We start from the raw sequence: 21,193 nt of genomic DNA, 5'->3' as shown, positions 1-21,193 counted from the left end.
TGAGGGCGTTTGTGGGGGGCGGCCGACACGCGTGGGGCGCTGCGTGTGTGCAGACTGCGGGGTTGTCACGCGTGGCAGCCGCGTGTGGCGGGGGGGCCGTGCCGCGGCAGGGGTGGCCCCTGTGTGCACGGGACTCGCGAGCAGCCCGGTCAGCGCCGCTCGTGGCCCCTCCTGTGCGCTGTTTGTGCCGTGTCGGGGTGTCCGGCCGAGCCCTGGGCAGTGCCACGCGTGGGAAGCGGGTTAGGGGCAGCGAGCGTGCCCGCGGACCGGGAGATGCCCCAGAGGACGCGGCTTTGCCTGGGCGGGGTTGTCTGTGGGCTCTGAGAGGGTTCTGTCACCCCAGCTTCGCCCGACCCTGCGTTCGGGGCAGCTGGGCCTCAGGGATGCTCGTGTGGGCCAGCGTGACCCAAAAATTCTGGTCAGCAGCGCACCCTCGGGGCGAGGAACTGGATCTTGCTGCATGTCCCCCAAGTCTGTAGAATATGGTCGTGTGGGAGTAATTAGTCTCAACCTAATTAGGGCTGGTTGCTTTCTTCCACGTATCTGGTTAAATCCAGGCGACGCAATCAGTGCCGGGTGAAACGTGGTGAGATAAAGCCGTGCTGAGGGGAGAAGGCGGGGATCCGTGTCCGGGCAGTGCCCCGAGGGGCTGTCCCGCTCCCGGGCAGGTGCGTGTGCTGCTGCCCGCAGCAGGGATGCACAGCCTGCTGCGCCCGGACTGGCCACGAAGTGACAGCATGTCCGAGTTGCATCAGGCAATAATCGTGACTAAATAGCTGAAAAAATCACCTCTCTCTGCTGATGAAAACTATAGGGCTTGTTCTGGGCCAGCTGTTGCAGCCTTCTTTTCTTATTTCTTATTCTCGAAGTGTACCGTTGGTATGACAGCCAACGGTGCATAATTTTTTTGCGCCCTGCTTGTTGGTTCATAAATATCCAGGGATTTTAATTTTTTTTTGCAGTTTGACAGAATACAGCAGTTCAATGATAGTAACAGTTTGTATCTAGCTCAAGTTACTCACTCATATTACTGCAAATGTAACCTGACGTGGAACACACATATCAGCAGTCATTTTCCAAAGTTCATATTTCGTCTACTGCATTTTATGTTGAGCAAGAGGATTATCTATGTTGTACTACAGGTCTTGTAATTAGGAGGTATGGCAGCTGAAGGACCAGAATCTTGAATTGCACTGAGCATCCAGTCAATTCTTCTAATCCTCTAGGGAGGTTGTGTCTTGCTTTAGAAATTTCAAGGTGGGATGTTCAGAGAGTTATCTAAACAGGAAGTGACTTGAAATTCAAACATTGGTAACTCAAACAGTTATTTATTATGAGGGCTGTTTTTAGGTAGCATTTACTAACATAAAGTAAATTTATAAAAGCAACATGTTTGTTGCATTTTCCCATGTATTAACAACTCTATAGAAGGACAAAGTATTTGGGAGGTTTGATGTATTCTTTAAACATGTATTTATTAAGTATGGAGAGAAGTAATAGGTAAGTAGTGAGATACTAATTGTTCTGAAAACTTAATCTGTTGTTTTGAAAGGATTTGAGCAGTTGGTAACAGTTAATTGTTTAGTGCTGTGTATGTAGAAGGCATTGGTGCAGCTGTAACTGAAGCTACATCCACCTTTTTTTTTTTGTTTACAGGAATTGAGTCATATAATGAAAGTGCCTGCTGCAAATTTCCTGCACATTTAGGAGTGAAATAGTGGAACAAAGGCTTTATCATACTTCAGCACTTTGATCAAGTGTTGAAGAAAACCTTTAAGTTGACCCATGTCATAGAAAAAATGTTCGACATCCACTTGAGATTTTTCTGTCTTTTTCTGGTTTCTGTCATCACTCTTCCTTGCCCTTGAATGTTCTCACTAAGATTGATGATGGAAGGAGGGTAATGTGGCCAGATGTATTCCAGAAGATGAAGAGACTACTGTGTGTGTCAGACAAGCTCCAATTTGTTTTTCAATCTCTTTCCTTCTGCTGTTTTTCAGGTACAAAAGCTGCTCTGTATGTGTCCAGTGGATTTCCACGGGATTTTCCAGTTGGATGAACGTCGTAGGGATGCTGTTATTGCTTTAGGAATCTTCCTTATTGAATCTGACCTTCAGGTATTATTCTCACTTAGGCTACCTATTTACCTTCAGAGATCTTGGATTAATTCAAGTTTTGTTGTTCAGTGAATGAGAAGTTAATATTTGTTCTTCATAAAAGTAATTAAAAAGGCCAGAGATAAGGGATGGATGCAGTCAAGGAGCAGGGGAATACTAGTAAGTGCTATAGGCAGTAGCCATGGCACTACCACAGCCAAATTTCTGCTGTGTTTTCTGGTCATCATGGCTTAAGCAGAGAAGGGAAAGAGTATTCAGAAGGATTTACTCAAACCAGATTTGTCACTGCATGCTCTTCCCCCCCATGCTCCTGACTGACAGGGATGTTCCAGTGCACTCCTGAAGGCAAGGTTTGCAATGGGCCCTTTCATGCCAGGATAAACAGACAGACAGGGCACACAGGCTGCGTTGTACACAAGTATCCCTTCTGTGTCTGCCAGCAGGGCCAGCACAAGCTGGTTCTCTTCCCTTTGACTACTGGGCCTGGTATTGTTCTGTGTAAAGGAAAGGAAGCAGGGACAGAGTTCCGGGTCCAATGCTGTTAGACCTCGCCTTGAATTCTTTCATATTGCATGCACAGTTTGCATGGGTATTATTGACCTTGTTCTTTTATTTTTTTTTGGTGTTTGTTTGGGGTTTTTTATAAGGCAGCTGTGCTGTGCTTTGATTTGCAGGTGAGGGAGCTGAAGTGTTACATAGATGTGTTAAGTGACTTGCGTAAGGCCTTGGGATGCATCACGTGTACTGAATTGGCACTGGCGCTCTGAATTTCTAGCTGTCTTAAAATTATTTTGGGAGCTTGCTGTCAATTAATAAAATGTTTGGGGTTAGCTACTGTTCTGGAACTTTTTTCTCCAGCTTTTACAGAGAGTGATCTGTTGCCTCAAGTGAAAGGCTTGGATTTAAGGCACTGAACTGGGTTACTTTCATTTGCTTGTTTTGAAATCAGTTTTGCAATAGTCAAGAAGCCTGTGGAGTAATCATTAGAAGAAAGTTCTGTGTGAGCTAATGTAATTTTACCATATCTCTAAAACATCTTAAGATTACATGGTTCAGCTTTTCTCTTCCATTTTAAATGAAATATTTTCTTCTTTAGCACAAGGATACTTTGGTTCCTTACCTTCTGCGGCTCCTGAAGGGCCTTCCCAAAGTCCAGTGGATAGAAGAAAGCAATGCACGGAAAGGCAGAGGTGATATTTGGATTTTTTGATCTTTGTCATGGAACGCTAGCCAGGAAATAGAAATAGCAAAGGTTGTTTGGGACACGGTTCAAGGGGAGGGGAGAAGTCCTGCTGTGTTCTTACTTAGCTCCTGGCTTGACAGCCTTTAATATTGATTTTCTTTAGAAGCCAAAGGAAGTTGAATAGATCCCTGTTTTCCTGCCTGGCTGCTTTTAGATGAATTGCACTTTCCAAATAGTTCTGTGTTCAATATGTTTTGTTACTAAAGTGGAGAAGATTGTGTAGTAGCTAGGGTAGGAGAGTGGAACATGAGATTTGTATGCTCTACTTTTAGCTTTGATGCTTAGTTGTTGTTTAAACCACTTCATTTTTTGCTCCCTTGATGTATGAATACTTTTATACAGTATTATATAATTTAGGTTTATTTTTAATTAGGTGAAAGCCTGGGAAGGTTTTTAATTCTGAATTTTCTTTAAACATTTATGCTGAAATTATGGTGGTTAGAGTATTTCTAAATTTTGTAATGTAATACTATTTTTGTCTACTGTCTGTCTCAGAACTTTATGACATGGGAGTCACTTGTGTCTTCTTGCTTTATTACAGTTTGCTCTTTGCATGTTGGTTTTCTCTAACAAGGTTTAAGTGCCTGATTTTCTCTCCATTACTTTGCAGGTTTGCTTCCAGTGGCAGAAAACTTCAGCTTCTGCTTAGTGACACTGTTGTCTGACGTGGCTTACAGGGATGCATCTCTCCGAGAGCAGGTGGAGTTTAAGTTTGTGCTGTTGTGTTACCCAGCTCTCCAATGCTGCAATCCTGACAAATGTCTGGAGAACAGCACAGCTGCTCCCTGTCAGCAAGGGGCTGATTGCTTTAGTGTGTGCTGATGCATTAATTTGCTTGTCTTGATAGTCAAGTACTTAGAGGATATTCATAGGTCTGCAGTTACTTTTGGGTGTCAGTTGCTGAGCCCAGATTTAAAATTCCAGTTTTGGTGCTGAGGTTGGGAGTGCTGCTGTTTTATCGGGTAGTACTTGCAGCTCAGTGCAGACTTTACAAGAGAAGCTCTGTAATGTTATGGAGGGCAATGTAATCTTTTAGTCACACAGTATTAAGAAATTTCACAGAGGTGCTTACATTAATATTTACAAGTTTCATTTGTTATAATGATCTGGTGTAAGATAATGATATCTCTTTACCAAAAGATGTTTTTGTCTGTCTTGATGACTTTAGATTTTGGATGCAGTCCTACAAGTAATGCAGTTCCTGTTGGGAATGTGCCAGACACCACAAATGCACGATAAAGGTAGTGATAAAATGGTTACTGTATTTGTAACTCCTCTCCTCTGAAATTCTCTTGTGTTTGCTGGTTATCAGGATCAATCCTGAAAAGTGAATTTTGTCTTTCAGCTTCCTGTAGCACTTCTCTATTCTGTTTGTTGCTGACTAGAAAATACAGAAGCAGAATTGTAGTAATTTGTGATGCTTTAATCAGTGAAGTGGTAGCAAAACCATGAAGAGGAAGTTCTAAGTTACTGTTAATGTGCTGTTACATGTGTTTTTCTTTTCCAGAATATTTATGCAAGTATGCAGTGCCCTGCCTGATTGGAATTTCTCGAGCCTTTGGTCGCTACAGCAATTCAGAGGAGGCTCTCCTTTCAAAGCTTTTTCCTAAAATTCCCCCACATTCCCTGAGAGTTCCAGAAGAGCTCGAAGGAATTCGCAGGCGATCCTTTAATGATTTCAGATCAATTCTTCCCAGTTCTCTGCTCACTGTTTGCCAGGAAGGAACACTGAAGAGAAAGACTAGCAGTGTATCCAGCATCACACAGGTTTGTATGCCCTCCTCTGTGTCAGAGTCAGCACTGAGATGATTTCTTGATCTCAGTGGAGTTAAGACTTAAGCCTGGATATGCAGAGAGTCTCTTAACACATTGTTTGACCAAATACAAATATCTTTATTGTGGTTCCACAACTGAGTTTCAAAATAGTTTTGTAGTTTCTGAATCACAGAACAAGCAGTGACAGTTAAAGTAGCAACTGTACTAGTAAGTCTTTACATAGAGCATTTGGTGAATCCCATTCCTTTTGTTATTATCATGAAAAGGCATTGTAATGTGTAGCTGTAAAATCAGGATGCTGGCACTTAATGGCTGAAGTTATCACAAGTGGATACAGGAGCTCTTCCTGGTTTCACTAGAGGCTGTGGATGTTCATTGTCTTAGGGGAAGACTGGATTCAGATGGTGGTTTGAAACTACAGATTGTTACTGGCATAGTTTCATACTGTGGAGGAGTTATCATTCTGATCCCTTCCCTTTAGTCAAAAAGCACTGAACTGGCATATTTGAACTTCCCATTTTTGGCTGAGTAGTGCTGTTAGACCAAACAGTATGTAGTTCCTGTTAGTTTTGCTTGAAGCTGTGTTTCATTTTAAAGTGTGCAATCTACTCCTTGACAGGTTTTTAAATGTTTTATAAATATTTTCTAAAATATGGCTTCTGTGCAATGTTTCAGGTTAGTCCTGAACGTGGGCTTCCACCTCCCAGCTCTCCTGGAGGACCTGCTGCAATTCATTACTTTGAAGGTAGATTACCTTAAGGAACAGTCTGTGATTTGGGGTTTTGTTGCTATTTATAGAAATTTAAAAAAAACCAAACTTTTGATCCCTTTCCCTGCCTTTTAGAATTATTATAGGAATTCATGGCACATGCTGGCTAGTATTTTTTAAAAAACTCTGGTTTAAGGACAGTAGGAAGTAATTATTAACACCAGTAATTTCTAGGCTCAGTTATTTTTCATTTGTTTCTTGATTCTCTTCCTGATAGGCAGTGCCTAGTACTGAAGAGCTTAATTGAACTAGGCCAAAAGGATTTCAGGAGATTAGGCTGAGTAACTTTGAGGAACAAGAGTTAATATTGTGCTTCAGTAGACAGCAACATTGTTGAACTGGGGTCTGGAATTTTGAGACTTGTGGCACATTATATAAATCCAAAACAACTGCTTCATTTGGAGTGAGTGTGATGTGAGTCATTGTGGAAGACCCAGTAATTTGCTGAAGCAAGAAATACTAAAGGAGACAGTGCAGTGGAGTGCTCAGTAATGTGCATTAGTTACTGTATCATAAAAGGCCAAAACCTGAGAAATTTTCAGGAATTAACAGGCAAACTCTTAATACTGTGTTGCGGTTGAGCTCCATCTGTGAGTTCTAAGTTGACGCAGGGCTTAAAAATAAACTCTTCTTCATGAATCATGTGGAGGACTAGCTCTGCATCTGAGCTGTTTTGGTGTCTCTGGTTTTGTCTGGCCCTTTCAGGTTTTTAACAGTTTGGGCTTTCTCTGTTTCTGGGTCATTCTCTCTTAAGCCCTGGCTTAAATTAATTTCTTCCACATTGCTTTTCTTTTTCCTTCACATTGCTATTTCTAGAGGCATCTTTTCCTCAGTCATATAATGGGATTGGAGGGTAGTTCTTAAATTGCCAAGTAGGAACAGACCTGTTAATCTGTCTATTGTGTTGAACCAATGTATTTTCCTTCAATGTTGTGGTCTTCGTGGTTTGAATTGAAAAAATAGACAAAACCCAAAGACTGCAGGTTAGAGAGATACTACTAGAACAGAAATAATCTTAAATTTATAGGTGAATAGTGGACAACTCTGTAAATATTTTTAAATTATTTTAGTTGTCTCTCTGGTAGAGTTATGATTATTCCAGTCAGGATTTTATTTTCAGTACTAACTTCTATCCAATATTTCAGCTACAGTCAATCCTTGTATTACTTCTGTTGATATAGCCATGCCTTCTAAAGAAGATGAATAGTGACCTTGGTTTTGAAAAAAAAAGAACTGAGGACTTTTTTTGTTGTTGTCAATAAATAGTCTTGCTTGAAAGCCTGTTAATCATGAGAACATTACTCTAGCACAGCCAGCTGAGCACTTCAGTAAGGCATGAGATGTAATTTCTCAATAGGAAACAGAGCCAAGAGCAGTTTGCTGAGCAAGTTGTTTGCTTAATAGAGTACTTGAATCTGAAAAATAATTTGATTCTCTTCAAATTGCTGTGGTGAATTGGTGCCTCTTCTAAGATGGACACTGTGCCATGTGTTCGTTTTAATCTAATACAGGGGAAAACCTTGCAAGATTGTTTTGACTTAACCTGTTCTTTGCATCTCTGTGCTTCTCATCTAAAGGACATTTACAGATGTTTTCAAGTAAATGCACATCAGTCGTCTGGAAAGATTTGTCAGAAATATCTCTGGCTTGGACACAAGTTATTGTAATGAATTCTCTGTTGTGATACTGAATTTCTAATGATAATTCTATCATAGCTTTCTGTCTTAATTTACCAGTAGATGAGCTGAAACCTCTGGCAGGTTAAAGACTGTGTTAGAAAGAACTTTTTTGTAGTGGCTAAATGGTTCCATTAAAGAAAGTTAATATCCTTTCTCTCAAATTTGTATTTCCATTTTTTTCTGATCAGGTTCATATCTTCCTGATGGCAGTGCACTGGATCCTGATTATTACTTCTCCACAATCAGCTCCAGCTTTTCAGTTTCTCCTCTCTTCAATGGTATTAACAATAAAGAGTTTAACATCCCACTGGAAATGCTCCGACAGCTGTTGAACATGGTACGTGATGGCTCCTTATGAAGACTGCAGTGTCACTGTGTTCTAGATATTTGCTAGAAATAGACACAGTTTAAGTTTAAACATTTAGAATTGGAAGTAAACCAACTTTGTCTCTCAAGCTTTGTGTAATTTTGTTTTTATATCATTTAATGTCACACTTCAGTAGTGATCCTGAAAAGCTCTCATATAAACCATGCAGAATTTGGAAAATTTAGTAAGTTTATGTCAACTGCTTCCTGCTTGAGTCTTGCAGACCACTAGTTCTGGTGTAACCTGCATACTGCTAGCTGCTGAAATAGTAGATTGGGTTTTGCTGTCAGAGTGAGACTTCCTAAAGGATTTGTTTGCTGGCAATTTGCACGACTGACAGAAGCTGCAGGCCCTGTCTGCTTCTGGCGTCAGCTATTCTGGAACAGCAGAGAGGCTCAAAAGTTCTTGTTGCAGCCTTAATTTCATCTGAGACTTTGTAGTGAAGTGACTTGTGTTTTCTGTGCATTAGCAGAATTATTAAATTATATTCTCCTATCTAGAGTCACTAACAAGAAACATCCTGTTTCAGTTTGGGTTGTTTTCCTCCATAGGTAAAGCAGATTGTTGAGGATTCTCTTCTGAAGACCTTAGATGGAGTTATAGCAGAAGTTGCAGAGGTATGGTTTTACCTTCCTTCTTTAATGACTTCAATATTTCATTTTTTGCCTTATTACTTACAAAATCAGTATTTTACTGATATAAGGTATGCTTTCTCTTTGCAAAATGATACTAGTTTCCTTTTTGAACAGCTCTTTCAGTGATTTAAATCTAGCCTTAGACTGTGTGAAAATGGTGATGGGGGTTGATGTTTTTCACTAACATAGGAGGAAATAGTTATTTTCCTACATTAGCTATGTTGTCCTAATAAATTACAGCATTGATTGCCCCAGACTGGTTTACTGTAGACTGAGGTCTTTCTTGCATATTGCAGTAACATTTTCTTCACATATATGAAATGCATTGGTTGTTGTCAGTTTATGGCTTGGAAATCGCTGCTGCTCTCTTAGATGCCTTTCTATGAGTTTGTCAGTGTTCAGCTCATGCACTTTCAGGGGTGGCAGACTTGGTTCTTTAGGTCTGTGAGTCCTCATTTCAGAATAAGGACTTGTTTCTTGTTCTCCTCTCCCCTGGGTGCAGTTCTGTCACAGCCTCCACCACATTTTATGGAGTTTGCCTCATTTCCTCAGGTCATAAAGCTGTGCTGAAAGGGGTGTGTGCTGAAATGTGTGCAGAAATGACTCTGCTTTGCTCTCAGCCTCCCATTGAGCACTGCCATGTTCAAAATGTAGGCCTGAGTGGAGACAACTTCAGCCTCTCTTTTTTCCATCTCAGTAAAATCAGAGCTTTGAGCCCCGCCTTTATTTTTCTTTTTTGTTTTTAGCCCCATTGTTAGAGAAACAGATGTGCTCTTCCAATCAGTGACTGAATCTTGTTTAATGCATTGAATGGCTGTACTTCTTCTTTCATTACTAGCAGAGGGGGAAAAGCTGTGAAGTTACTTCTTGTACCTGTTTTATACACTTGTTTACATTGTGGAGGTGGACTGAGATATATTTATTTGTATAATGTAAGATACTTCCTTTTGAATCTAAGATTTTCCTTTTGCATCTAATGAAAGATTTTCTCTTTCAGATGGGTTCTAGTACAGATCTCTATTACAAAACCTTCAGTGACCCTCTTTATCTTGCTCAGTTTAAAATGCTGAGAGACACACTATACTATATGAAAGGTATAGTATTTTTTTTTTATTTATCTTTCATTATGTTTACGATCTCAAGCATCATCTGCTTTGTATTGAGTGCTTGAACATTGGATTTGCGTTTCCTGGGAACTCTACTTATGGTATTAAATTTGTATTTTGAAATGTTCCCATATTAAAAAGGTGCTGTGGAAGTAGAAAAAAATGTTTGGACCAGCTTTAAAAGGATTAATAGATAGCATTTGAATTGTCTGTTCACTGGTAGACTTTGTTATGATATTTGTCTTTTAGACAGGACATAAATCTGATTAAATAATATAATTTATAATGTAGCAATGACTTTTATATATGCTGTTATCCTGATACATTGACTTCAATCCTTCCAGTATAATGTTGTCTCCTTTTTTTTCGTTAGACCTTCCCAACTCATTTGTGAAGGAAATCCATGATTTTGTGCTGGAGCAATTCAACAGCAGCCAGTCAGAACTTCAGAAAATCCTCCACGATGTGGATCGACTGCACAATGAACTGAGCCCTTTAAAACTGCGTTGTCAGGCCAATGCTGCCTGTGTGGATCTCATGGTGTGGGCTGTGAAAGATGAGCAAAGTAAAAAAAAATGTTCTTTGGTCTCTACAGTGTCTGTTTGTTGTGTTCTAAGTTGTAGAAATACTTACAGAGTAGATGGTGCTCAGAGAAATATTAAATTTCAGTGGAATACTTCTTACTTCTAGAATACGAGAGTAAAATTTCTGTCAAAAGGTTGTCAGATTAGTTGGCTGAGTAGTTAGACATCTCTTTATAGAAATGGAAACAGAAACTTCTATTAATTATCTCCAGGGGATGCTATAGATGCTGAATTGCATGCAACTATTTATTTCGGGAAACTCTTTCTTACTTTTTCTCTGTTTTCTTTCTTGTTCTATAGATTTTACATGTGCTGAATATGTGAAGGATATTTTCATTTTGGACATTGCAATATTTGATTTCTGTTCAGTATGAAGTATGCTCAAAATCAGCTTTAAGTATTGTCATTCTTTCAGACACAGTGTTAGAGCTGTTTGGTGCAGGTGCTAAGTTTCTAAAACTATTTTTGCAGAAGCAGCACTGAATCTTATACTAGAAGCTTTAAGCTTATAAATTCTCTCCATTATTTTAGAAATTCCAGTAAGCATTGGGTTGTGTGTGGCCTAATAACAAATAGAAAATAACTTTTTGTATTGGATTTTTTGATTTAAGGTGCAGAGAACCTGTGCATCAAGTTATCAGAGAAACTGCAGTCAAAAACCTCAAGCAAAGTCATAATTGCTCATTTGCCACTGCTAATTTGCTGTTTGCAGGTCTGTCATTACAGCATTTGTCATTAGTTACTGTAATTACTCACTGTGTCAGTGAGTGAGAGTGTGGGGAATTTTACAGATTTCTAGAATAGTTTATCTGCTATTTTTATTAATTTCCATCATTGTGTTCTGCATTTGGATTTCAGAGGTCAGGTGTGAAAACTAGGAACTGCTTTTAGAATTTTCTTAACTCAACTACTTCTTGAACAATAATATTCATGAGGGTTTTTTAACCAGTATTTAATTTTTGAACTATTTAGCTTCTTAGTCCATTACACAGATAGTGACCTCCCAGTGCCAATGTTTTAACTGAGGTTTTAGACTAAGCCTTGGTTATTCTAATTTTTGTCTGCATATTGGGCACTTACCTTGTCTTACAAATGTGGTGTTTTCTACCACTTAAGTTGTAAGTTATCAGGTTCCTCTAGATGTTGGAGCTTGTACAGTAACTTTATTTTTGGTGAGTGCAGTTAATGTCATGTAACTCCTGTGAAAACACCCAGGAAGAAAGCAGCAAGGCTTGAGTGGTATATGACATACCCTAGAATAACCTAAACCAGTTAGAGGCTAAAAATGTCTAAATCTTCTGCTAAAAATTGAATCTCAAAACTATGTAGGATTTATTTTGTTTTCTGTTTGTTTGTATTGAGCTGAAGTTGCAAGCTTGCAGCTGAAATAAAAACAGTGCTGTTTTATTCTAAAGCTATATTTTGTTGGTTTTGTCTTGTTTTTTTTGTTTGTTTTTTTTTCCTTTTTAGGGTTTGGGTCGTTTGTGTGAGAGGTTCCCTGTTGTAGTTCATTCTGTCAATCCATCATTGAGAGACTTTCTTGTGATACCTTCCCCAGTGCTTGTCAAGCTTTACAAATATCACAGCCAGTATCACACAGGTAAAGGAAATAAGCCTGTGCTCCTGAGTGATTGATTTTCAACTTGTGTGGCTTTTTCATACTTTTTGGTATTTTGTGGTGATGCAGCTGTAGGTGGAAATGGGTGGAAATGGAATTGTGCAATTTTTTTTTTTGGAGGTGGGGAGAAGGGAAGCAAATGAAATTCTGGTAGAAGTGTATCTAGGGGTAAGCAGTAGAACTGCTGTGCCTCTTCTGCTGACACTGAGCGCTTCTGTCTTGAGTGGAACTCTGCAGCCAGAGCCAGTGCATAATTATCCTCATAGTGAAATCACATTCCCAGTTGGAACCTCCCTTGTTTCAAGTTGAGGCTGTTGTGTCTAATTCTCCTACAAAGGCTGCTTTTGTCTGCCCTGTAGCCTACTTTGCAGTTTGGGAGGCAGCCACTGGGTCTGTCCAAAGCTACTGCTTCTCCAGAAGAACTAGGTCGTTTTTCACACTCCCCATACACACCCTCTGCTCCAGCCGTGTGACTGTCTTGGCGTTTGGCAGGATTTTGTTGTTGTTTTTAAATTTTAATACTGAGGTATGATTTCCAGAAGAAAAATTTGAATCGCTGGTGCAAAAGCAGAATTGTAAGGCTAGAGCAAAACAGTAAAGTAGTAAGTAAGTGGCTATATTTAGGAATAATAATACAGGAATAGTCAAATACTGTAATGGCTTGTATAGCTCATCAAGTGGTGTTGATTTCTGTACTCCTGTGTTCTTAGTAGGTGGGAATGACATCAAGATTAGCGTTACCAACGAGCATTCAGAATCCACTCTAAATGTAACGCCTGGCAAGAAAGGTCAGCCATCCATGTATGAGCAGCTGCGTGACATTGCCATAGACAACATCTGCAGGTAAGAGGGGGGCTGACACCATGCTGGACATGTGCTATTTCCCTGGCACCATGCTGAACACATGCTATTTCCCTTGCAGAAAAGTACAGTGCCCATTTAGAAGGTTCTTCTCTGTGCTGCCAGTGAAGTCTTTGTGCCTTGTTTGGTCATGAGTTCATTTTCCTTCAGGCATCTCTTGGTTCTGTTTATGTCCTAACTGTAAAATAATAATTCGGTCTTATTGTTTTGCTTCCCACATCTGCTAGTCACCATTTTCAGTAGGTAGGTGTTTTTGTAGGTATTCAGTAGTTTGTTTTTTTTGTTTTCAGCTTAGGTTATCACATGAGTGAGTCTCCTGTAACAGAAGGATTGTCACACGTGTGGGCAGTGATTATCCTTCCTTTTAGACAGCTACAGAGAGCTAGAGGGAAGACATAGTTGGTGACTAGAGACAAGGAATTAAAGTTTCAAAGCAGTGGATTCTGAATTTACCTTATTGCATATTCTCATCACTATTGTTTCTGGAGGAAGCAGAAGTAGAAACTTGGCTAATTTTTTGAAATTTATGTGCAGCATTCCTTGGCAATCAGTTCTTACTCTCCAGTATAAACCTGCTTCCCTTATATATAAATGGCATGCATTTACAGTAGTTAAAAGTGATATGTTTTATTGATACATTGTTTTTTCTGTCCATTGTTACTCCAGATGCTTGAAAGCTGGTTTGACTATCGATTCGGTGATTGTTGAGGCCTTTCTTGCCAGTTTATCCAACCGTCTGTACATCTCTCAGGAGAATGATAAGTAAGTTGTCAGTCAATCGTAGAACCAAATTTCCTTCACTCAGTGAATCTGAGACTTATTCTAAGATATAAGTAGTGGCAGCACTATTTTAGAATTAAATGTCTCTGAGATTGATGGTGCGTGGGGTCAAGGTCTTCCCATGCCAAGCCTTTGCAGAGCTGAACCCCTTTCCATACTGAGAGTTATGGATTCAGTTTTAGCTGATTGAATCAGAAGTTCTTTGGTGAATATTAGCCAGTTTTGAGTCCTCAGCTGAGTGATGCTTTCTCTTTAAGCTTTAGCTGTCCTTTTTTTGGCTAGACACATCTTGTCACTTGTGCCATTTTGCTCTGTTTCTAAGAGACTCACCAACCAAGAAGTTTCATGGTGGAGGTATGGTAGTAGCTGGTCTGACTTAGTATTTTGCCCATCATTTTTGCCTCTTTTCACTGTTGTTTTTAGAACAGTTTATTCATGGGTTATTGTAGGTTTCTTCAATAGTGATTCTGGGAGAGGTTATTTTTTATTTTGAAAATCAATTTGTGCAAGTATATCCTCTTATATTAAAGTATTAAATAGTAGTATTAAAGTATTAATAGTATTAAAGCTGTTAGTGATGTTAGGGTAGGATTTGTTACTTACATGAAATGTAACTGAGGTTTTGGTAACTGTTTGACAGTTACATTTATCACCTTGTGGGTTTTGTTTGTTTTCCTTACAGGGAAGCTCATTTGATTCCTGACCATACAATTCGTGCTCTAGGGCACATTGCAGTGGCACTGAGGGACACCCCAAAAATGATGGAACCCATCCTGCAGATCTTACAGCAGAAGTTTTGCCAGCCACCTTCTCATCTTGATGTACTCATCATTGATCAGCTTGGCTGTTTGGTCATCACTGGAAATGTAAGAAAATAATTGGCCAAGAGAATGCCAGTTCATGATCCCTTTCCTTTAGTTAAATGGAAATATATTTTAGAAAGTGTACTTGCAGAAGGCTTTTAAAGCTTCTCTTTTCTTCACTACAGGTAGACATTTGTGCAATCTTTGTGATATCAGAAAACAAAATCTGTGGTATTTGTAAAGTGCTGTCCCTGTAAAGAAGATGAATCCCCATCGAAAATATGAGTCTTTTAAAGAAAATACTATAAACCCTACAAAACTCAATCTTTTCAAAAGTTACTAAGTTTTTAAACTTGGCCTATCACAAATAAGTGGAGAGTATTTTCTTTTTGTGTCAATGATTAACTTTCAAAGTCTTGTAAATTCATACATTTAAAAGTACAGAAGATTGTCTTCTTCTTCTCATACAAAGATTAACTGGCTTTTTCCAAATGTTATTTGTGCCTCTGAAGAAGCAATTAATTGCCAGAACTCAGAAGCCTGAAAGAATTGTTTCCATCGGGAAGGCAGAATTAAAGAATAAATAAAAATATATTTTTATTTATATTTTAAAAATAATAATTTTTTAAAAATTTGATCAATTAAAAACATTCACAAAATTCACAAAAGCACTTGCACTGTTTGTTTCATGGAAGCTGAAACCATTGCTCAGACTGTGGCTACACACTCATCTGAAGAACTTGATAATACTTAGAGTATTTTACAGGTCTCTCCTTTAGACAGATTGTATTCAGTAAGCTTTACTTAGGGATTTGGTTTTGGTTTTTTGCAGCAATACATTTATGGTGAGGTGTGGAATCTATTTCAGCAAATCAGTGTTAAAGCAAGCTCAGTTGTTTACTCTGCCACAAAGGACTACAAGGACCATGGATACAGGTAACACTTAACTGTGTCCCTTAAACATGTGAAAACTATGTCAAATATCCTTTGTGCTGCTTTGGGGTTTTTCACTTTTTCCCCCTATCAAATTTTGTTACAAGGTTGTAAATTGTACTGTTCTTTGATGTTGAAAAGAAATAATTTAAAAGTAATAGCACTTCAAAATGCAGAGATTCCTGAAAATGATTTTCACTAAAGGTAGCACTGATAACTTTTACCTCTGTAAGGAGTCAGTATTTGTGAAAGATAATTCGTTGATGACTTATGTTATCTGTAATTACGGTAATAAATTAGTAAATTGCAGTAATTAATTACTGAATCTCTTAGCCCAGAAAAACTGAGAGTGTGGTTTGTTTTGTTTTTAATGTGCTCCTGGTACTTGGATCAAATGCCAACCATTATCTGTTTAATTCTTTGTAAGTTACGCATTGTTGTCCCCAGTAGAAATAAAGATTGTCACTGACTCTGTGGGTAGTTGGGGTAGGCTGGATACCTTTCAGTGCAGAATGGGAGTAGCTGAGAGGCCTGTTCCTGTACTGACAGGAACATGTTTTAAGTATTTTAACAATGCAGTCTCGGCTTCAACAACTGATGTGAGTTCTGATTCTTCTGCTCCAAGAGCTTTCCCAAAACAGAAACACTGCCCTTGGCTGCTTTTGGTCTGCTGCATGGAAGTACTTTCCTTGTGGCCATAACTGCATCATAAATGGAACATTCTCCAAAGGCACAACTTAAAAATAGTTTTTCACTTAAATACCAATTGCACTTCAATTGTCAGTAAAATGATGTGCTGCTCATAAAAACAGCAAGGAAGAATCTGGGTGAAAATATGTCAGTAGCCTTGTTACAAGAGTTACTATCAGCATTAGGAAGAAAACACTGAAAATATAAAACTCGAGGAATTGCTTGTTCATAACTGTTCTTTGCCCTCAGGCACTGCTCCTTAGCAGTTATTAATGCCCTGGCCAACATCGCTGCCAACATCCAGGTAGAGCACCTTGTGGATGAGCTACTGATGAACTTGCTGGAGCTGTTTGTTCAGCTTGGGCTGGAAGGAAAGAGAGCTAGTGAGAGAGCAAGTGAAAAAGGACCAGCACTGAAGGTCAGATATGCACTGGTTTTTAATGGTGTGCAGCTGTGCTTTGTGTGGGTGGCACTGCTGAACACACAGGGAAAACTCCCACTGTGCTAAGGCTGAGAGTGCGTTCTGATTGTGGAGTGTGAGTGCAGGTCTAGGATGTCTGACTGATTCATGTGGAGTGCCCAGATAAAATGGGATAGCTGCTGTTCAGCTGCCTGAGCTTGAGTATCAGAGGCAGAGCTGCAAAGGGAAACGTGGGATGCTCTGGACATCAGTATGGGAGATAAACTGCTGCACTGACTGAAAGCTGTGCAGTTCTGCAGATGGAGAAATGACAGATTTCAGATGGATTGAGCTAGGAGGCAGTGTTTCTTTAGTGTGAAGATCCTGAGAGCAGTTCTCACTAGAACACTCTCCTCAATGCAGAGCATTAGTTATGAAAGGTATTCTGAAGATGGGGTTACTTCATTTTCAAGAAGAGATAAAGAGGGTAAAACACCCCATATGCTGCGCTTCCTAAACAAAAGCAAGCTTTTCTTTGTTAGTTTGCCTATGCCTCTTCTTCTCAGCACATTAAAATTTGCTTGATAACCATTAAAAGGTTCAGTGATTTATTTGTTCTATTTTCAACCATTCAAAAGTGCTTTCTGTGAGGAGAAGAAAAAAGTCTTATTTTTCTTTTGCTATTGCTTATAGTTGGCAGGAATGTCCCCTGAATATGCCCAGGAATGGAAGTCATTCCATGTTCTTCACCCTCAGTGCCATATATTATCATGAAAAGGCTGATATTTCATTTTTTTTTAACAAAAAATGCTACTAGAAAAGTGGGTTTTCTGCAGAAACTCTGTAGTTCTGCTGAGTTCTGCCTATTGCAGTTAGTTTGCATCTCTGCTGACTCTGAAGCAGTGAGTCACATGCAGTGAATTGTTCTGAAGTTAACAAAAAACCCATGGCGACGTTTTGCAATTGTCCCCACCCCTCAGAGTGTCTTCTGTGCTATTATTTTATTCCCTTCAAAAATATTTTAAGACCCAGCTTTTGTTTTGCTTTATCTTGACTCTCCAGGAAAGATAACTGAAGTTTGTTTTAGTTGGGTTGCGCCATTATTGTTTCATCTGAAGACTATTCGGCTTTGTTTCTCTATTGCTCTCTTCTTTCCTTCTTTGTTTTTGTTTTTTTTCAATTGCTTCCTTTTGGTTTAATTCCACTTCAAGCAAAGCTGTATCCGATTAGCACATCTTCCCTGCCTCATCTGTGTGGGGGCAGCAGTCTCTCTCTTGCAAGGAGGGAGCTGGAGCATTCCCTCTTTCCCAAATCCAGTGTGGAGGGATATGGGAGGTTGGGAAAGACTTTAAAGTGGTGTCTGTGCCATTGCTGTTTGCCTGATCAGAAAAGGTGAGAAATGATGTGCTGTGCTCAGTGAATGTTTTCAGTTCTTAAATACTCTGCTTGGCCAAGAGCAAGCACACGTATATAGCTGCAATTTAAAAAGTCCAAAAAAGTCAAAGGAAATTCGTATTTTCCTTACGCTTCTTCTATTTCAATGGAAAAGGCTGCTCCTCCTGCTTAAATAAATTCTTGAAAATGCTATCTTTTTACAAGCTTGTTATTTTTGGCTTTATTTTGATAGTAAAATGAAAGTTCTGGTAAACATTTCATACTTATCTGTGACCACCCATTTAATGTGATAATGTTTCTACGAGTTATTCAATATCTACAGATTGTGTGCTGACGGGGGAAAAAATCCCACCTGTAGTCCATGAGGAAAACCTGAAAAGCTTTGTTAAATGATTCCAGGGTGTGTTCAGTCCTGTAGATTTCATGGGTGCTCTCTTGACCACCTTGTGCATGTCTCTTTGCAAGATACAGAGATGTACTTGTAACATTTGATGCTTGAAATCTGTCTTATAGCAGATACTTTAGAAATGCTTTTGTAGATGTTTTGAGCATTTCCTTTTTCTTCTCCAGGCCTCCAGTAGTGCAGGGAACCTGGGTGTGCTTATTCCTGTCATTGCTGTGGTGAGTAACCAGTGGATGATGTGTTGTAAACAATAATTTTTCTCATATTTATCAAATACTGGTGCTATTTGAAGCAAAATAGTTGGATTGACTGATAGAGCAGAGGTTACCATCCAAGAGAAATGTAGTACTACTACATAATGTAAAATAATACACCCTACTCTAAGGGTGGGAAACATTTGTTTAATAATGAAAAATCTCTTGAAAATAAAGAATCTTTTGTGATTCAGGATTAGATTGTTTCAAGCCATGAATTCAGGAGATTGTTGGAGCTAAATAACACTGTAGGGAATATGACTTTGAATAGTGTTTGGCATGCAGTGTAATAAACAACGCATATCTGTGGCCTGAGGAGAAGTGAAAAACAAAAGTTAATAGAAGCAGAGTGAAAAATAAATCTTAGTTTGGCAGCAAAGTGAATTCTGCTTCTTAAAAGGAAAAAAAAAATCATTGATAAAGAAGGGGGTGAGTGTCCCATGTCTTCTGAAATGAGAATTGACTTTCAGGCTGAAAGCATTTTAGGAAACGTTCAAGGACACCGATGACCCTGCCAGACTCATTTATTCTGAAGCATATCTGAGTTCACTCTTGGATGTAATCTTTTTCTGGGGAAAAAACATTTCTTTTAACAAAGTACAAGTGCTAATTCAGGAAAAAATTGTAGATCTGGATCTGCAGTGGAAAATTTGATATGTCCAAGATGTGTTACCAGGTCAATAGGACTATTTGCCTAACTGCTGTAGCTTTTACGAAAAAAAAGTCACATCTAAAAAATCCATAGACAAACTTCCTGAAGGACAAAAGGCATCATGCTGCTTGTTTCCCTCCTGAAGTTGAATTATTCTGTAGAGCTTTTCCTGCACAGCTGGTGGGACAAAAGTGAAAAACGTATCCCATGCTTCCAGTAGGGATGTCTTCTTGTAACTTGTTCCTACTGCACATCCATTAACAGGCAGGAAAAAAACCATTCATTTCATGCTCTGCCCCCTCAAACCACTGAAGTGTGTCAAAGAGAAGAGTTTAAATTAGCACTAAAGATCTGAGGGCTGTTCCTTTCCTTCCCATGTCTCTTCCACTGGTTTTGTACATCAGCCCTCCCCAAATTCAGCAGTGATCATAAGGACCAGTTTCTAACTTTAAAGAAATGTGTTTATAAATGTCTTGGATCACTGTTATTCAATAGTTGCTCAGTTTTGGCATGAGCCAGCTAGTCCTGCATTGAGATGTTCTAGTGGGTGGCATTTTTCAGCTGTCAGTGATGCTGATTTCAGTGAAAGCAGGACTATTCCTTGCATATTGAGAGGAGATTAATGCTTATTAGAGACTTAATGTAAAAGTTACGGAAGTACTTTTCTGTTTCAAATTTTTATTGATGATACATTTGTTCTGAATAGCTGGGGATAACTGCATTTTTCTTAACCAATGTGACCTTTAAATGCAGTCAGATAGTGCCAGAATCTGAAGCAAGAGTTAATGGTTACATTATGGTTGTTGAAGCAAATATTTGACTTTCTTGCACAATGTATGAAGATCGTGAGTTTCGAGCAGTAGCTGATTTGCTTTTCTGTTTGACCTCTTTGCCTTGAATAATTATCTTTACTTAAGTCCCCAAAATCCCATACTGCAGATGCTCCAGCTCATTCAATCATTGATAAACTAATTAAACCTGGGGCTTGAATATTTAAGCTTTTGCATATGCTTTTCTTTCTTGTATATGCTTTCCTTTTTGAATACAGATAAAACAACAAAATGTGTTAATGATTTCTGTTATGCACTTCCAGTACTGAAAACTATCTATCACATTATGGACTTAAAAGAAAGAATAAAGGGGAACATCTGAGTTTCCTATTCAGTATCATTTCTTCATCATTCATCATCATGTAATACCAGTGTTTCACTGGTTTACAGGTTGAAAAGGTTTGAGTATGGAGCATATAATTGGAGCAGATGCAAAATTACAAACAGCAGTATATAAAAGCAAAATGAAATCAACAAGTTAAACCTATTATCGGAAAAACACCATTTTAAGAAAGTTCTTAATTCTTAAATTAATGGGTTGGTTTAAAGGTTATTTGTGTGGTTTTGCTAACGTAAGACAAATTTATGATGTATATAAATAGATTGATACGGTATTTGATACTGATTACTGTAAAAAGCAATAAAATTACTCTCACTGGATTATGAGGCACATTTTTTTAAAAAGGTATGATGTAAAGTAAGGTATGCAGAGGTGAGTATGTTCATTGGCTTTAATAATTTGAATGTATGGTGCAGCTCTGTTCCTTGTACCAGGTAGCCAGTGATATTCTACAGAGTGTGGGTAAATTTTCTCATTTTCAAATGTGACACATTTGAACAGAATTTGTGTTGTTACTGGAACAATTCAGAAAGTTTGCAGTGACTTGAAAGGTTTTGTCCATTAAATCAAGTATGGAGAGTGCACTGGAATATTAATAGAGAGATTGCTATAAATGGCTTTTTTTTCTAGAGAGGATTACCTGATACTGAGCCAGTGAAAAGAGCATTTTGCTGACTGCTTTCCCTCTGAAGGGTATTCTGAGGATATTTATGTCATTTACCAGGCTGGCCTAACTCTGATACCTCTTGAGCCAATGAGAGGAAGTATTGAAGCAATACAAGTTAGATCAGGGAAAAGTAGTGGCTCTCTTAGTATTTCATTCCTCCAAGACACTTCTGTTGCCTCTTGCTTGATACACTGGTCCATGAGGCTCATTGTGTGCACCAGTCTGAATGTTTAATACACATTGTGTATATTCACCGAGTTAGATTGTGTAAAATGCCCAGGAGAGATTTAG

General features: G+C 38.9%; 1 protein-coding gene across 8 annotated transcripts in view; it reads left to right on the top strand.

Annotated features, from left to right (window-relative positions):
• PI4KA (phosphatidylinositol 4-kinase alpha) overlaps positions 1 to 21,193 on the top strand; it is a 54,169-nt gene that overhangs the window by 271 nt on the left and 32,705 nt on the right. Inside the window, exons 1-19 of one of the 8 annotated variants that reach the window (XM_086856320.1) lie at positions 24 to 668; positions 2,001 to 2,117; positions 3,214 to 3,307; positions 3,971 to 4,059; positions 4,529 to 4,601; positions 4,868 to 5,127; positions 5,812 to 5,881; positions 7,773 to 7,921; positions 8,503 to 8,568; positions 9,584 to 9,680; positions 10,066 to 10,257; positions 10,888 to 10,988; positions 11,747 to 11,876; positions 12,605 to 12,737; positions 13,422 to 13,517; positions 14,218 to 14,401; positions 15,171 to 15,274; positions 16,211 to 16,379; positions 18,327 to 18,377. In XM_086856320.1, coding sequence (XP_086712446.1) covers positions 2,019 to 2,117; positions 3,214 to 3,307; positions 3,971 to 4,059; positions 4,529 to 4,601; positions 4,868 to 5,127; positions 5,812 to 5,881; positions 7,773 to 7,921; positions 8,503 to 8,568; positions 9,584 to 9,680; positions 10,066 to 10,257; positions 10,888 to 10,988; positions 11,747 to 11,876; positions 12,605 to 12,737; positions 13,422 to 13,517; positions 14,218 to 14,401; positions 15,171 to 15,274; positions 16,211 to 16,379; positions 18,327 to 18,377 — 2,157 coding nt within the window. In that variant the 5' untranslated portion in view covers positions 24 to 668; positions 2,001 to 2,018. Of the gene's footprint in view, positions 1 to 23; positions 669 to 2,000; positions 2,118 to 3,213; positions 3,308 to 3,970; positions 4,060 to 4,238; positions 4,425 to 4,500; positions 4,602 to 4,867; positions 5,128 to 5,811; positions 5,882 to 7,772; positions 7,922 to 8,502; positions 8,569 to 9,583; positions 9,681 to 10,065; positions 10,258 to 10,887; positions 10,989 to 11,746; positions 11,877 to 12,604; positions 12,738 to 13,421; positions 13,518 to 14,217; positions 14,402 to 15,170; positions 15,275 to 16,210; positions 16,380 to 18,326; positions 18,378 to 21,193 lie in introns of those variants that run through there. The other 7 variants (XM_086856323.1, XM_086856322.1, XM_086856319.1 and 4 more) reach the window with 7 other exon arrangements.

This window comes from Cyanistes caeruleus, chromosome 18, assembly GCF_971803275.1.
Source record: "Cyanistes caeruleus chromosome 18, bCyaCae1.hap1.1, whole genome shotgun sequence".
Classification (NCBI taxonomy): Eukaryota; Metazoa; Chordata; class Aves; order Passeriformes; family Paridae; genus Cyanistes; species Cyanistes caeruleus.
The sequence above is the reverse complement of the archived record's forward strand: the minus strand, read 5'-3'. Positions and strand labels throughout refer to the sequence as shown.